The sequence below is a fragment of the Podarcis liolepis genome (genome assembly GCF_965112155.1).
Source record: "Podarcis liolepis genome assembly, chromosome: Z".
NCBI classification, from domain to species: Eukaryota; Metazoa; Chordata; class Lepidosauria; order Squamata; family Lacertidae; genus Podarcis; species Podarcis liolepis.
Window position 1 is genome coordinate 3581150 of NC_139570.1, and position 17181 is coordinate 3598330.

The window sequence follows — 17181 nt, forward strand, 5'->3', positions numbered from 1 at the left end:
AGGCCAAGGGAGCCGGCGTTTGTCCACAAACAGCTTCCGGGTCATGTGGCCAGCATGACTAAGCTGCTTCTGGCAAACCAGAGCAGCGCACGGAAACGCCGTTGACCTTCCCGCTGGAGCGGTACCTATTTATCTACTTGCACTTTGACGTGCTTTCGAACTGCTAGGTTGGCAGGAGCAGGGACTGAGCAACGGGAGCTCACCCCGTTGCTGGGATTTGAACCGCCGACCTTCTGATCGGCAAGTCCTAGGCTCTGTGGTTTAGACCACAGCACCACCCGTGTCCCTACAACATATATAAAACATAGTAAAATATCAAAACTTCCCTATACAGGGCTGCCTTCAGAGGTCTTCTAAAAGTTATGTAGTTCTTTATCTCCTTGACATCTGCCTGGTTCCCTGTAACTTCACTTCTCACAGTAAGGGAACCAACAGAAGACTGTTGGAGGAGGCACCTCAGTGTCCAGGCTGATCAATGGGGGTGGAGATGCTCCTTCAGGTATAATGGGCCGAGGCAGTAAATTAGTGCCATGCAGGTGCAGGCTGATTGCTTGGGGAAACCTGGGCGACGAGAGGAATTAGGCAGCTGCTAGGAAGGAGGGACCTTCAGAGTCTGCAACCAAAGAAAACTTGCTAATGCTCATTAGGCCTGACACCCCTGTGCAGATCCTGTTGTTGTTTTTCTAATAAAGAGTTAACTTCACTTATTTCATGTGATTTACTACTCCTAATAGTAGGGGTAACCCTCACCACTGTGACTTTTCAGAACCTGTGACAATCTGAAATAGGAAAGTGCAGGGATTGGAGTTTTAGTGCAAAACATCTGGAGGGCACCAGGCTGGAGAAGTGTGGGTTGCATACATCCACCTACCTTTGTCAATCCTGAAGTTAACTGGGTACCCAGGTATGGTTGGAGGCCTGTGATGTGTTGGGATAGCTGGGAGCAGATGGAATGGGTTCAAAATTGAAGTCCAGTCCTTCTCCATCCATGAGGTCAGTGTTGATTATGTAATCCACATCACATTCAAGGTTTTCCATGTACATATCGTCCAAATCATTGGGCAATCTGTCCTGATTGCCTCCACAGGGGGCAAATGTAGCTGCAGACAGAAATGGCTGGGTGCCCAGCTGGACCGCCTGGGCAGGCTGTGTGGAGCCCGGTGCCTTCAAAGCTGACAGGCTGACTGTATTCTGAGCAGATGCCATTGAAAATGCAGTCGGCAAGGAAGCAGTGCCAACCGACTCCAGCTGCTGCTCCGGAGGCTTTCTTAATGGGTTAACTGGCCTCATCCTGTTTTTGGAGGACTGCTCCCCCAGAAGCAGAAATGTCTGGCTGTTCAACCTGCCTCCGCTCTGTGGGAGGATCGGATCTACCTGTGTCATCATCACATCACTGGGTGGTGGTGAGTTGGATGTCAGGAGGGCTTCCAGGGTCTGTGGGCTAGAGAAGTGGCTGGCAGAGCTGTGCAGAGAGATATCAACAGGGTTGAAGAGGGAGCTGCCAAATGACGACGCCTGAGCAGCTGAGCTCTGGCTTCGCAAGGAGAAACTGGGATTCCTCTGTGCCAGACCGCCTGGAGAAGGCTGCTGAGTTGACAGCAAGGATGAGCTTGATGACATCAGATTCAGGCCGTCAATGAGTTCCAGCTCCTCTGTCACTGTGGGTGGGACACTGCTAGATGCGCTGGAGTAGACAAGGGATGGAAGGAGCGCCTCGTCTCCAAGGTCATCTGGCTCAGTTAGGATGGGGGAAAGCCTTGCACTGATGGTGCTGGCATTGGAGCTGGTCCGAGGCCGGATGCTGGTCCACACATCAGAGTCCTCGTTGCTTCTGGAAGAAGGGCTGCCAGGCCACTTGGAGTACTGGGAGCCTGGGCTGTCGGCAGTAGATTCCGGGGCCACTGGCATGACTGCCTTCTTCCTGGGAGCTTTTCCTCTGGGCTTGACCAGCTTGCTGCTGTTGTCCATGGAGGCCGCTCTCCTCCGTGGGGCCTTTCCACTCTTGCCGCCTTCTGGATTCAGCATCCACCAAGAGCTCTTCCCTGTAGCCTCGTTGTGCACTTTAATGAACTTGCTATGCAGGGAGAGGTTGTGTCGGATGGAGTTCTGGAAGGAAGTGGGAAAGGGCAGTGTGTTAGCATCATTCCCATACAGCCCATTAGACCAGGGCTTCCCAAACTTGGGTCTCCAGCTGCTTTAGGACTCCAACTCCCATCATCCCTGACCACTGGTCCTGCTAGCTAGGGATAATGGGAGCTATAGTCAAAAAACAACTGGAGATCCAAGTTTGGGAAACCCTGCATTAGACCATTCTCCTCTCTCAAGCAGATATGGACAATCTTTTACTCTCACCCCCATATTTAATTTATGTACTTAAACTATGTTTAGCCCACTCTTATTTTTTTAAAAAAAATGTGCATCCCAGAGAGTTACATTAAGCACCATAACACACGAATGAATGAATGAATGAATGAATGAATGAATAATGAAAAGAGTTAACATTCAGAGCAAATCAGTAGCAATAATTAATCCAAAGGCCTGGGTAAACTCACAAAATGCATAATAGTGGGTGCCAGCCTTGTTTGGGGGGGGGGCAGATTCTATAATAGAGGAGCCTGGACTGAGAATGCCCTCTCTCATGAAGCCCCACACTGAATTTCAGGTCTGTAACTCCCATCACCCTTGGCCACTGGTCATGTTGGTTTATGAGTGATGGACATTCAAGAGCAACAAGATCTGGGGGAGGGGGAAGTTGTCACAGGTTCTGTGTCCTTGCTCAACATAGACTTTAGCAAAAAACAAAAAGGAAGAGGCATTGCTTGGCATAGAAGTCCATGAACATGCCTTTTTTTTTCTATACCAATCTAGAAAAAAAACTGCACCCAGCATTTTAAGACTGACATCAGAGACTAAGGTGACAGAAAAGGCAATTTGCCTTTCCCACTGTAAGCAAAGATGTTTGGTAACTTCTGCTTGGGAAGTTCAAACCAACATAAATATGAAGGAATATCCAGGAAGCAGTGTACAGCAGTGAGCCAACAGTCATGCAGTGAGTTGTCCTTTCACAGCTGCCCTCATGGAAAAACTATCTAAACAAATGAGACAGAGATGTAATCCAACCAACAAAAAAGGCACTTTCCAGGAAAGTTGCTTTTCCTTCCTTTCTTATGTGCTGCAAATGTAACATGATTGAAGGCTACCATTGACCTGAGCATCGTTACTGAGGGATACTTTAGGATAATTTCTAATGTCTTTACAAATTCATTGAAATGAAACTGTAATCATTTACTTGAGTGCAAAGAACATTTGAGAACATGAATATGCATTTTATGTTTGTATGCTCCTTATTCTTTTTTTCCCCTTCCCTTTTTATTTCCTTCTTTTATATTTTATCCTATTTTCTTCAAACAATTTGAATGTTTTCCTTTATTATAAAAATTGCAATAAGACATTTATGTAAAAAGTTGTTCTTTCAATCCTCTGCATGTAAGTCCCCCTCTACATCCTTTGCCTTCCCACCAGTGTTCAAAACTAGCCAGGCGCCAGGTGCATTTTGCATCTGGCTTCCAACCACTTGTGACCAAGTGAAGATGCCTGGGCACCAGGATGGCACCTCCACCATCTGGGGATCATTGGATCTGGACTGCTTTCACACCCTAATACCCCATCCTGTTGAATTATGCCAGTTATATTTTATCTGCACTATCAGAATAAATTTCTAGAACCAAAATGCTTTTTCTGTGCAGCCTGAGCAGGAGCAGTTACCATTAAAAAAAGAGAGGTTGGAATAGGCCAATATATATGTGGACTGTGCCCGAATCAAGTGACATTTCTTCTTTAAGTTCTCAAAGCTCAAACATCTGAACCAGCCAGATGTTTAACTGAGAATCAATCACAGTCAGTCCATCATTTGAAAAAATTTACTTTAGAGCCATCTGGCCCCAATATGGTAACTAGACATTCCATTCTGGCGATTGCAACCTTGGTTTAAGAAGCCATTTGGCACCTAGTTTATTTACCTGAGTTTCTAACACTGTTTACTACTCCCAACTGATTTGCAATCACCAGCTTTTTTTAAAAAAAAAGAAAGATATTTATTAAAGTTTTTTAAATATAACAGTAAAAAAATAAAAAGAAAAAGAAAACAAAATACAACATAGAAACAATTAAAAAAACCAAATAATTTTCCATAACATATCTTCCTTACGCTTATTTCCTCGGACCTCCTCATACCTCCCTTCTTTGTATTCCACTTCAATTTGTTAGTTCAGCAAATCCTTACCATTAAGCTTTTACCCATTTGTAAACCTTTTTTCATGTCTCCTAAAGCATTACAGCTGGAAACCACTTAGTTTCTATCCAACATCCTTCTAACATTCATTAATTTTACAATATTTCTTTAAATAGTCTTTAAATTTCTTCCAGTCTTCTTTCACCAACTCTTCTCCCTGGTCTCGGATTCTGCCAGTCATTTCTGCCAATTCTATGTAGTCGATCACCTTCATCTGCCATTCTTCCAGAGTGGGTAGATCTTGTGTCTTCCAATGCTTTGCAATAAATATTCTTGCTGCTGTTGTAGTGTACATAAAAAAAGTTCTATCCTTCTTTGGCACCAATTGGCCGACAATGCCCAGGAGAAAGGCCTCTGGTTTCTTCAGGAAGGTATATTTAAATATCTTTTTCAGTTCATTATATATCATTTCCCAGAAAGCCTTAATCTTTGGGCACGTCCACCAAAGGTGAAAGAATGTACCTTCCGTTTCTTTACATTTCCAACATTTATTATCGGGCAAATGATAGATTTTTGCTAGCTTGACTGGGGTCATGTACCACCTGTATATCATTTTCATAATATTCTCTCTTAAGGCATTACATGCCATAAACTTCCTACCTGTGGCCCATAACTGTTCCCAGTCAGCAAACATAATATTATGTCCAACATCTTGTGCCCATTTAATCATAAGAGATTTCACCATTTCATCCTGAGTATTCCATTTCAACAGCAGGTTATACATTCTTGGCAGATTCTTAATTTTGGGTTCTAACAGTTCTGTTTCTAGTTTTGACTTTTCCACCTGGAAGCCGATTTTCTTATCCAAATTATATGCCTCCATTATCTGATAATAATGAAACCAATCTCTCAGTTTGTTTTTTAATTTTTCAAAACTCTGCAATTTCAATTTGTCTCCTTCTTGTTCCAAAATTTCCCAATATTTCGGCCATTTGGCCTCCATATTGAGCTTTTTCTGAGCCTTCGCTTCCATCGGTGACAACCACCTTGGGGTTTTATTTTCCAATAAGCCTTTATATCTTACCCAGACATTAAACAATGCTTTCCTGACAATATGATTTTTGAATGCTTTATGTGCTTTGACTTTATCATACCATAAATATGCATGCCATCCAAATACATTGTTAAAACCTTCTAAGTCTAAAATGTCTATGTTTTCAAGAAGTAGCCATTCTTTCAAAGAGCAAAAAGCTGCTGATTCATAGTAAAGCTTAAGGTCTGGTGCAATCACCAGCTTTTGACTGCCAAGGGAATCAGCTGCAAACCCAATCACTGTGTTGTGCCACATTCCCGTCTCTTCTGGGTGGCCATCTCAGCTGATATCAGATCAAATTCCAAGAAGGCATTAACAATGGAAGATTCCAACTCCAGTTGTGTGGAATATTCAGAGAACTATTCCCATAGCTTACTTTTCCCATCAAGCCCAAGTGAAATAGAAGGTAGCCCAGCTGGGGCCATTAAAACACAAGTCCTCAATTTCAACTGACCTAGGCCTCTTTTGGCACATGGGTGGACCCTGAAAATGCTGGTTTCTCTTCCAAACTAGGAAGCATGCTGGATCAGTGACTTAGTGACAAAATAAGCAATTTCATGAACTGGTCATTAACCTCAACTGTGCCTACACCACCAGAAGTTTGTGTATTCCAATACACAATGCTGTTTTCAAAGCCTTTGCAAACAGCTACACCAGCCTGGAGCATAGCTGTCAACGTTTCCCTTTTTTAAAGGGAAATTCCCTTATTCCGAACAGGATTCCTCACAAGAAAAGGGAAAAGTTGACAACTATGGCCTGGAGGTCTCTGGCTTCCAAATATCTCTTCTGCAGCTTTTGCAAATAAGAAAAAACCCACCACCACCCCATACTCGTGCCATAGCTGCCCTTGATTTAGAATGGAATAATTATTTTCCCTCCCAGTGGTTTACAAGCTACAAGTGGCCGCACAGCCCCGCCCCACAGGGAGTGAGTCTAGCAGCTGACCAACAGGAGCCACCCTCCCTCCCCAAAAGGAATGACTGCAGTTTAATTGCATAACCACAAGACTTTGGCTCCACACACTTCAGAGTGACTTGAAACCAAGAGGTTTAGAACAGCATGTAACTTCCTAGGAATAGTAGTAAGGTTTTGTTTCTGGGTAACGGGCCTCCTCAGACAGAACCACAGTGTGCTAAGCCTTGCGTCAAGAGATGTCCTCGGCCCAACAGCAGAACTGTTCTGGATGAAACTATCAGACTTTAGCTCAGGAGTCAGCAAACTTTTTCAGCAGAGGGCCGGTCCACTGTCCCTCAGAACTTGTGGGGGGCCAGACTATATTTGGGGGGGGGGAATTGAACGAATTCCTATGCCCCACAAATAACCCAGAGATGCATTTTAAATATAAGCGCACATTCTACTCATGTAAAAACACGCTGATTCCTGGACTGTCCACGGGCTGGATTTAGAAGGCGATTGGGCCGGATCTGGCCCCTGGGGCTTAGTTTGCCTACCCATACCTTAGCTCTGGGTTATCTGCGGGGCCTGCCTGGTGTTTTTATATGAGTAGAATGTGTCCTTTTATTTAAAATGTGCCTCTGGGTTATTTGTGGGGCATAGGAATTCATTCGCTATTTTTTTCCAAAATATAGTCAGGCTCCCCACAAGGTCTGAGGGACAGTGGACTAGCCCCCTGCTGAAAAAGTTTGCTGACCCCTGCCTTAGCTTCTCTGATGAAGATAATACTGCACAGTATTTTTTAGTGGTTTGGTTTTAATAAGTTCAGAAACCAAGGCATGACAGCACAGACAGCTAGAACATGGAAAACTACCCTTGGGTTCATCTAACTCATTACTGTCTATACTGATTGGCAACAACTTTCTGGGGTTTCAGACAACAGTCATTTCCTGTTCTATCTGGAGACTGGTCCTGGGGGTTTCTGCATGCAAAGAAATGTTCTGCCACCAAGCAATGTCCCTTCAGCACTAGACTGTGGCTCAGGCAACCCAGTGACTTAGCCACAGTCACCCCAGAAAGAATACCCAGGAGGTAGTTAAGGTAGAACCCCAACACAACGTTCTCTAAAAACCCAGAGTTCAAGGGTTGCCCAGTTTAGAATTACCATACTAGTTCTGAAACTACAGATGAAATAAAGGATTATTATTACAGTCACACCTCGGGTTAAATATGCTTCAGCTTGAGCGTTTTCAGGTTATGCTCTGCGGTGACCCGGAAGTAACGGAATGCACATGCGTGGAAGTGGCATATCGCGACTCGCGCAGAAGCAGGTTGTGTTCGCTTTAGGATGCGAACGGGGCTCCGGAACAGATCCCGTTTGCATCCAGAGGTAACACTGTATTATTATTATTATTATTATTATTATTATTATTATTATTATTATTATCTCATTATTATGGAGCAAGCAATCTTTGGAGCATCCAAAGCAAACTTGGCGAAAAGATAAAAAGCTTGGAACTACCACATGACTAGACTCAACTATGTTTCTAGCTAAATGGTATTTAACGCAAATTGAGGGTTTGCAGGCTCCCAGTTAGTGAACATGTTTCCAACACTCACTTTCCCCCTACTCTATTGCTCTGTGACAAAGTGATTCCAACAGCACTTTCAACCACACACAAAGGCTGTCTGAACATTCACAAAAACAAGCCACCACAGGGCGTTCCTAGGTAGGCTTGGTTTTTCTACATTTTGCTGAGAATACTAGTGAGAAGTGCTTTCTATTACACGTATCTAGATTTACAGTCCAAGCACTCCACTACACCTCCAAGGCTCTGTGTGGCGGAGCAGATAATCCACTTGTTTTTGAAAGAGATAAAATACATCAGAGTGACACAATCAATTTAAATACCTTCCTACTGGTAATCCCAGGCTACCCATATATCCTCTTTGCAAAACAAAAAAGCCCATGTTTCGGAGAGAGTTCAGAGGGAAGAACAGCCACCTTGAATGTCTCTTGCTATACCCTCGCCATTTGGACATAGTACATGTGTGTTTCATGAACCTACTAATAGGGCAATCCAATTTCATTCTAATTGCTGGTTGTCATGGAATACATGGAAGGAGACTGTCTGTAAAATTATAGTGAGCTGGAGCTACTTATGGTTTTATAGGGTTTTAAAAAAACCAGTTTCAGCACAGTGCTCTTCTGGTACAACAGACTTATCATACTTGGCTTCTACAATAATAGCTAAATCTAGTCATTAAGAGACATCAGGACCCAAAGTTGAAGAAAACAAAAGCCAGCAAGTAAAACACAAGAGGAGTCCTGAGGGGGACAAACAAAAAAATCTGGGCAGAGTTGCGCAAAATCTATATACCCCATATATGTGAGTGTGTGTGTGTTCAAAAACAAATACAGCAATATAACTGATCGATTAGGAAATCAGATACCATACCAACCTCAAAGCCTTCCTGATCATTTATACTAAGTCAGGGGTCGGCAAACTATGGCCCGGGGGCCGGATGCAGCCCACCAGACTCGTAAATCCAGCCTGTGGACCCTGCTGCCCGCTCAGTCAGTCCCCACACTGAGCTAAACTGGCACAGCACAGCATTTCCTTGAAAAGAAGCCGCAGATGCCTCGCCGCGAAGGGACTGACTTCTGTGACGCTGGCATGGCTTTGGATTGGCTGCAGGAAGTTTGCTGAGGTAAACCAGCGCAGCCATGGATGCAGAGGCCGACGGGCAGGTGGCAGGTCTGGGCCATGCCATGGGCATCGTGACGGGCACGTCGCAGGGCTTCAGCCAGAGCTTGGTTCGCCTGCTGGCCCCATGCCTGGTGTCCGGCTTGGCGCTGCTGCAGGCGGCACACTCAGCAGCCGCACTGGAGCAGCTGGAGGGCGCGCTGCCTGCCCAGCCTACCACCCCCCGGCCTTGGATGACGGGCTGCAGCACGTGGTGCACGCCACCTGGGAGCTCCAAGGCCAATGGAGCAGCTGCTCCTCATCAACAACAGCGGGGGCGGGCGGCGCGAGACACACTTCTGAGCGCATGCAGAGTGCGTTCCTCCTCCAGGTCCAGAGCCAGATGTGGGACCGGCTTGCAGGGTATTTATTTTTCAAAATATAGTCCGGCCCCCCACAAAGTCTGAGTGACAGTGGGCCAGCCCCCTCATGAAAAAGTTTGCTGACCCCTGTGGTAAGTGGTTGTTTGAGTGTGGGAAGGGGGGAGGCAACAGTATCTCAGATACTTGACCAAGCACCAAATTTGAAAATACTTTCCCCACCCTTTGTTCTAATTTGAAAATGCTGTATTGTTTTTAACACTCGATTGGAAGCCGCCCAGAGTGGCTGGGGAAACTCAGCCAGATGGGTGGGGTATAAATAAATAAATAAATACTATTTGTATCAAAATGTAGTTAATAGATAGTACAGCTTTAATGGGGTAACAGTCTTGAACAGGCTCTTATTATTAATGCTCAGTCTCTGCTGACCCTCAACTCTCCCCTCACCCAACCCTAATTCAAACTTCTGAATTATAAATATATTTTATGACATCAACCTGGATAGCTCAGCTGCTTAGAGCCTGGTGCTGATAATGCCAAGGTTGCAGGTTCGATCCCCATAGGGGACAGCTGCACATTCCTGCACTGCAGGGGGTTGGACTAGATGATCCTCAGGGTCTCTTCCAGCTCTACAATTCTGCGATTCTAAGTTCTGTGATGATGAGGGGCAGAGGAAAAACCAATAAAGGCCTCACACACCAACCATCTTAAAGCAAATACTATTTTGACAGCACATATTGACTGTTTTTCAGGAACCTCTGGTGTGGTTCTTAAATGCCAGGGTGCTAGTACCTGTTTGGAACTCCTCAAATGTGTGAGGAATTTGGCAGCAAGCTGGGGGCAAATTGTCCTCACCAGGACAGACACAAAATGATGTTTTCAAATAAAGTTTGATGTGCCAAATACTCATCGACTTTCCTGGGAGGAATGAAAGGCACCTCCCATATCAAATGGCAAGCCCTACCTCCATGCCAAAGCAGCAGCTTGCACTCTCTCCAATGCAGCTGGAAGAATTTCAGCCTTAGAAAGCATCCCCTCCCTCACAGCTACCTACCTTTTAACAGAGTGCTAATGTAGGCACTGACAGAGGAAGAGGAGTGCGGGGGGAGCGCACCACCCCGGCAGCATGATCCCGGTGGGGTGCCATCGCAACTGCCCCCTGCCCTGTGCTGGGCACCACGCCCCCGCAAGTAGTGTGCCATGCCCCCGGGATGCACGCCAGTCCCATCCCGCCTGCTCTCCACTCCCCCCCCCCCGGTGGAGCATGAAGCTCCGCCACTGAATGTAGGTGATGTTTGATAGCAAATGAGATCCTTACAATCTAAAGTCTAACACAGAAAGGGGAGCAGTGGAAGAAGGCAAGGGCAGCAGATGACAACGGGTAAGTGCTATTAGCTAGCTTTGCAGTTGTTAGAAAAGACTTGGGGGGGAAAGCTTCACAGAAAAAAGTGAAGCTTGAGGAAGAACTTGACAAAAAAGTTGTTACCACAGTAACAGTAGGTTATTTCCCTCAAAGCTGTCATGGTCAGAATGCCTCTGAATGCCACTTGCTAGGGAATATACGGGGAGAGTGGCTGTTGCACTCAGGTGTTGCTTGTGGGTTCCCCAAAGGAATCTGGTTGGTCACTACAAGAACAGGATGCTGGACTACATTGGCCTTAGGCCTGATCTAGCAGACACCTTCTTCCTTTATCTGTAAGTATAGTACACAAGCCTGCAACTGAAATTTCTCCAACCCACAACATCGCAGAGCACAAGCCTCCCTCCCTCAAGTGATTATTCTACCTTACAGTGGGATTCTAACCTCCATACTACTGAGGTCTGCAAAGAAGGAGGTCATCAAAAGTTATGCAAACTAAATTCCTAGTATTTCCGTACTAGGACAAGCTTAACCTGCTGACATTCTGCCTGCCACAACTGCTAAAAGCACAAGAACACTGCTCTTCCTCCCTTCCTCCAACACTAACCCTAAATAATGCAAAGCACTAAAGGTTCCCAAGTTGCAAATAAGTTAGTTTACCTAAACCTAGGACACACCACACACAGCTCATAGGCAAATCTACTATCTTTTCATACAAAGATCCTAGTGCCAGTTACCATATTTTTTGCACCATAGGACGCACCGGACAATAGGACACACTTTGTTTTAGAGGGGGGAGAACAAGAAAAAAAAATTCTCCCCCTCTCTGCCCAGCGCCCCTTCAGTGAAGCGGCAGGAGGCGCTGCACAGAGAGGGGGAGAACTTTCCCCCTCTTGTTTTCCCGCTCTAAAACAAGGTGCCGTTTAAGGTGCGTTCAGGCGGCTACCTTGGAAGCCTGGAGAGCGAGAGGGGTCGGTGTGCACTGACCCCTCTCACTCTCCAGGCTTCAGGTTCCTTTCGACCTGCTCTTTGGGGCTGGCGGGGGGAAGCCCACCACCAGCCCCAAAGAGCAGGTCAGGGAGCAGCGGAAAGGCGCAGTGGAGAGGCTCCTGCCATAGCCGCGCGTCACCTCTACAGCCGGGAGAGGGTTGCGGGGTGCTTCTTTAGCCCCGCGCGTGCTCTCCCGGCTGGAGAGGTGACGCGGGGCTGTAGAGGCTCCTGCCATAGCTGCGCGTCACCTCTCCAGCCGGGAGAGCGCGCGAGAGGCTAAAGCAGCCCCCCGCGACCCTCTCCCGGCTGGAGAGGTGACACGCGGCTATAGAGGCTCCTGCCATAGCCATGCGTCACCTCTCCAGCCGGGAGAGGGTCGCGGGGAGCTGCTTTAGCCCCACACGCGCGCTCTCCCTGCTGGAGAGGTGACACGGGGCTGTAGAGGTTCCTGCCATAGCCGCACGTCACCTCTCCAGCCGGGAGAGGGTCGCGGGGCTATGGCGTCTTCGCTCCATAGGACGCACACACATTTCCCCTTCATTGTTGAAGGGGAAAAAGTGTGTCCTATAGAGCGAAAAATACGGTAAGTTCTCCTTTCACAGCCAGGAAGGGAGTAAAAAGTTGGGGCTGTGCACAACATGTTCTGTAGAATGTTTAACCCAAAATCAAGTCTTATGGACAAGAGGCACAAAAGCCAAAAGATAGTGGGTAGTCACTTCATATGGACAACTGGTGGCACAGTATAAGCGCCTGGAAGCAGTTATTCTGGGGCTCAGTACAGCTGCAGGCCAACCTGTACACATGCTCTCTTCAGGGGAAACAGCTTCTTTCAAAAACTGGCAGAAACAGCACCAAGGTTTTCCAAGACAATTCAGCTTGAGTTATGAAGAGCAAGCAATGTGATGAGGGAGTGGGAAAGTGCCCTCTGGGACTCTGCACCCAAATGGCTCTGGGGTGGGGCATGTTTGTCCTGTTCCGTCCTTGTTCAGTTAAGCACACCCTGCTTTTAATCTAGAGTTCACTCAGGAATAGGCATGGCTGACAACACCTCAGAGCAGATACTCTCTGTGGGTTCCCTAGCAAAGATGCCCAAAGATATTACTGGGATAGGATTGTGCTACTGTGCTTGCCACCTCATCTTTTTCTAATACATTGTATTTCCATTCATCACCCATCTCATCTGCCAGCTGGCAGGCACTGTAAGTGAGATGCTTGTAGGCTGGGCCCACCAATATGCATGTAACTTGCATATCAAAAACATAACTTTTGCAAAGCTTCAACAGAACTGTTTGAGTCAGACAAGCCCAGGTGTTGCTGGAGAACCCTTTCCAATGTACCACACCTACTCCTGAACATCAACATTTATTATGAAGCAGTGCTCAAAGTATAGTTTACCTCTTTGGTTCTTACCTACCCAAGAGAATTATGTCCAAATCTTCTACTTAAATCATCTTGTTTTGGGAATGATACAAGTCATAAAATTCCATACACAGAAAGAAGCCAAGCAAACAGCTATCCATACCAGCATAAAGCAGCACACAAGAACAGCCTCTGATCAATGAAAAATTGGAAGTGCCTTTCTTGGCATTTCCCAATATGTACCTTGCAAATGAAGAAACACACTGGGTTTACAAGGAGGATGTCCAAGCTAAGTAGAGGAAATCAACTTTGATGATTTCTTGTGTATGGTGATTCTCACATACCATTTTTTCAGAGTACAGTGGTACCTCTGGATACGAACGGAATCCGTTCCAGAGCCCCGTTCGCATCCAGCACAGAACGCAACCCACGTCTGCACGTGTTGTGATTCGCCGCTTCTGCGCATGACATCATTTTGACCATCTGCACATGCACGAGCAGCGAAACCCAGAAGTAACACGTTCCGTTACTTCCGGGTTGCCGCAGAGCACAACCTGAAAACACTCAACCTGAAGCAACTTCAACCCGAGGTATGACTGTACTGTTCTCTTTGCTACATCTGTGGGTTTCCATTCTAAAAGAAAGCCACTTTCCCCTGTAAGCTTATAAGCTTGCACTCTGATAGAGGCAGGTGACTCTACAAGAGTGAAGACAGCCACAGTGAGTGGGGATAACCAATAAATCATTACCCTGAAATTTATGCAGCCTAACTACTTAGTAATTTCCCCCTTGTCCCTATTAATTTGGACTTGCCAATCCCATCTTGCCTGAGCTCAGCCAGTCAAGTGTAGGGATCCTTAAGGCAGTTTCCTGAAAGAGACGTATGAAAGTTTCTATAAGATTGGGGCAGAACCTGGTATCTTATGCCAATCTTTTAACAGTCCTACTATGAAACCAATAGAAATGTTTTGCTTCCATTTAACAGATACAAAGTATAGCTTTACCCAAGCAGCATTCAAAGCCGAAAAGATTTAAAATGCTTCATGATTCATCAAGAAAATTGCAGAAGAGTCTACAGACATACACGAATGCTATAACATCCTTCCCTTTAAAAAAAAAAATATTGAAGATTTTAGTTTAAAAAATATGTGCATTGTCTCTTTTCTCAAGTTGCATTTTCTACAGATCAGTTACATTTGTTGTGAGACATGAGTGTTGCATGCAGTATAAGGTCGGTAAGAAAACAAGGGGAAAGAGGGAGGGGATGGTGAGAGGGGTGGGGTCAGGTGGTAAAGCTTATTTTCTTTACTTAGTGTATGTGCGGGGTTTTGTGTCAGCGTCACTTGTATGGGTTCTCTTTCTGTTCACTTATGTTTCCTTGGTGGTGAGAGAGGTTGGGGGTAGCCTAGAGTTTGGTTGGTTCTTTGGTTGGCTGTAGTGAGAGTTGTTCATGTGTGTGAGAGGGTGGATTTTTTGGTCGCTAGCCAGAATGATTTGTACACTGTTGGTAGATTCTTGTTGGGCTGTGTATGTGATGAAGAGGAACCATACTGGAGTGAGAACATCTTCTTCTATTTATCCCCGTGTCAGTTTCAGTTTATTGGTTAGCTTTTCTAGTGAAGCCGTTTCCCATACTGTTTGATACCATTTGCCCATGTTTACTCCTGACAAGTCTCTCCAGTGTCTGGCTATGAGGCTTCTGGCTGCTGAGATTAGGTGGGTTATGAGCTCTGCATAACGTGAGTGGGCATTATTAACTTGGATGATGTTCTGGGGTGACTTCTAATACCTACTTATTTATTTTGCATATTTCTTGTATGACTGGTGTTCTTGTATGACAGGTTGGATTTTGGGACATTCCCACCACATGTGAAGGTATGTGCCTATGGAGGTGCAGCCTCTCCAGCATTTTGGTGAGGATCCTGGGCGCCTCAGCCCTAGTTTACCTTGTGTTAGGTACCATTGGTAAGTGAGTTTCAGGGTGAGTTACCATAGATTCTGGCGCATAAGATGACTTTTTAACCCTGGAAAAGAGGTTTAAAAGTCGGGGGTCATCTTATACACCGGGTATGGCTGCAGTGGGTGGCAGGCTCCGCACCGGGAGGAAGCTGCCCAGTCGCCTAATACCCCAGAATCTTCGGTATTTTCTTTTAGTTGAGATGGATTTAAGGGGGGGGGGGGGTTAGACCACATTCTAGTCGATTGGGTGGGATTAATTTTATAGTCTATGTTGTTCAGGCCTAACTACAGTGCTCAGATTCACTGGCATGATACAGAATGCTTCTCTAAAGATAGAAAATAAATAAATATTAAGGCACAATATTGTTGGCAAATCCTTGTGCTTCCCGTGCTAAAAGCACAAGCACTGGGAAAGGAACTTTAACCATATTCCTGACACCTGTATGGGAGATGCCTGGCATAAGTGACAGCTCAAAACAGTTCTCACTGCCAAAACATGTGTTTCAACTGCTTTAGAACAAAACCTTTCATTAAGTGTCTATCCATACAAGGGAATCCTGCAGAATAAAGGACAGGAAGAAACTGTTCAGTGTCTGCTTGTAGGACTGTTGTTAATTCATCCTTCACTAACAGAATATCTTCATTTACTTGGCAGACGGGGTTTGAGGGGGGTGGAGGACAATGAGAAATGACTAAAGAAACAAAAGGCAGCCAGTGTGATAGATTTGAACACAGGTAACCAAGTTCAAGTTCTGCTGAGCCTTGAAGCCTATGGGACATCCTCAGGCAAGCTTCTGCACCACAGAATAAACTACAGGGTAGTTGTCTGTATTTGCAAAAGAGGGGAAATTAACTCCAAAATCAAAGCAAGTCCATGTGCTTCAAAAGCAAAAGAGTATTTTTTTGTTACTACAGTGGTACCTCGGGTTAAGTACTTAATTTGTTCCGGAGATCCGTACTTAACCTGAAACTGTTCTTAACCTGAAGCACCACTTTAGCTAATGGGGCCTCCTGCTGCTGCCACTGTGCCGCCGGAGCACGATTTCTGTTCTTATCATGAAGCAAAGTTCTTAACCTGAAGCACTATTTCTGGGTTAGCGGAGTGTGTAACCTGAAGCGTATGTAACCTGAAGTGTATGTAACCTGAAGCGTATGTAACCTGAGGTACCACTGTACTTTAAATGCGAGCTTGCAAGGAGTAGATCATTCTGACATGTGGTGCTATTCTGGGATTCTGAATAGGCCTGCGAGAGCGGGACAGCTACCTCATATGAAGCCGCTGAAGGAGCCAACTCCCTTTAATACAGGCATTTCCCATTTTTAGGACAAATAAGGCTCATATCTGAAAGAAAGAGTGATCGTTCTAAGTGCCTTTTCAGCCTTACTGAACTTCCTCAGCACAGAGCATGCATGTTCCCTCTCTGCCCAGAGTTCTTGTTCTGAAGGACGGGTTGTGTGAGCCAGGAATGCATGCTATGAAGGAGTTATTTATACTGAGTATCAACGCAGCTGGGTGACAAAGAACTGAAGCCCAGTATTGAAAACTATTCAAGTGACACTTGGTCTTCCACAGCAGCTTGGCCTAGAGTTCCAGATCGAGCTCGTGCCTTTCCAAGAAATTTCTGAGAACATTTACAAAGGGGGCAGGGAGTGGCCTTTCTTGGAAGTGCTGAAACAAAGTGAACTTAAGGGTCACACTGGAGGGAAGAAGGAAAAGACACACATGGGGTGGGGAAGTAGTCAGCTGTGAAACCCCCCAAGTCCATCTCCTAATACTTGCTCACTACCCTTTATTAGATACTATCAGAGGCACTGCTGGCCCAGATAAATACTTAGGCTGATCCAAGGTAAGGTTTGCCTAGGTAAAAAGAGTCATTCTAGACCACCTTTGCCCAACCTGCTGCCCTCTGGGTACAACTTTCATCTGCCTCAGGAACCATGGTCAGGCTGATGGGAAACATAACCCAAAACATCTGGAGGGCACCAGGCTGAAGAAGGCATGTCTGAACTAAGAGATTATTTAAAGAAATTCATACAAGAGAAAATTGTATGGAACAGAACAAAGCTGGAATTTCTTCTCCCCATCTCCCCAAATTCCTGTCTAAAACTATGTTTTTAGAAGACATCAGCTACCATATTTACTCAAGTCTAATGCAGCATTGAATCTAATGTGCACCTCAATTTTCAGGACCTTGAAACAAAAAAAGGATTTGCTGGAGAACGTAAAT

General features: G+C 45.6%; 1 protein-coding gene across 1 annotated transcript in view; it reads right to left on the minus strand.

The window, feature by feature from the left end:
- FOXO4 (forkhead box O4) overlaps window positions 1-17181 on the minus strand; it is a 29527-nt gene that overhangs the window by 8851 nt on the left and 3495 nt on the right. The window contains exon 2 of the mRNA XM_083486447.1: window positions 872-2106. Coding sequence (XP_083342573.1) covers window positions 889-2106 — 1218 coding nt within the window. The 3' untranslated portion in view covers window positions 872-888. The remainder of the gene's footprint in view (window positions 1-871; window positions 2107-17181) is intronic.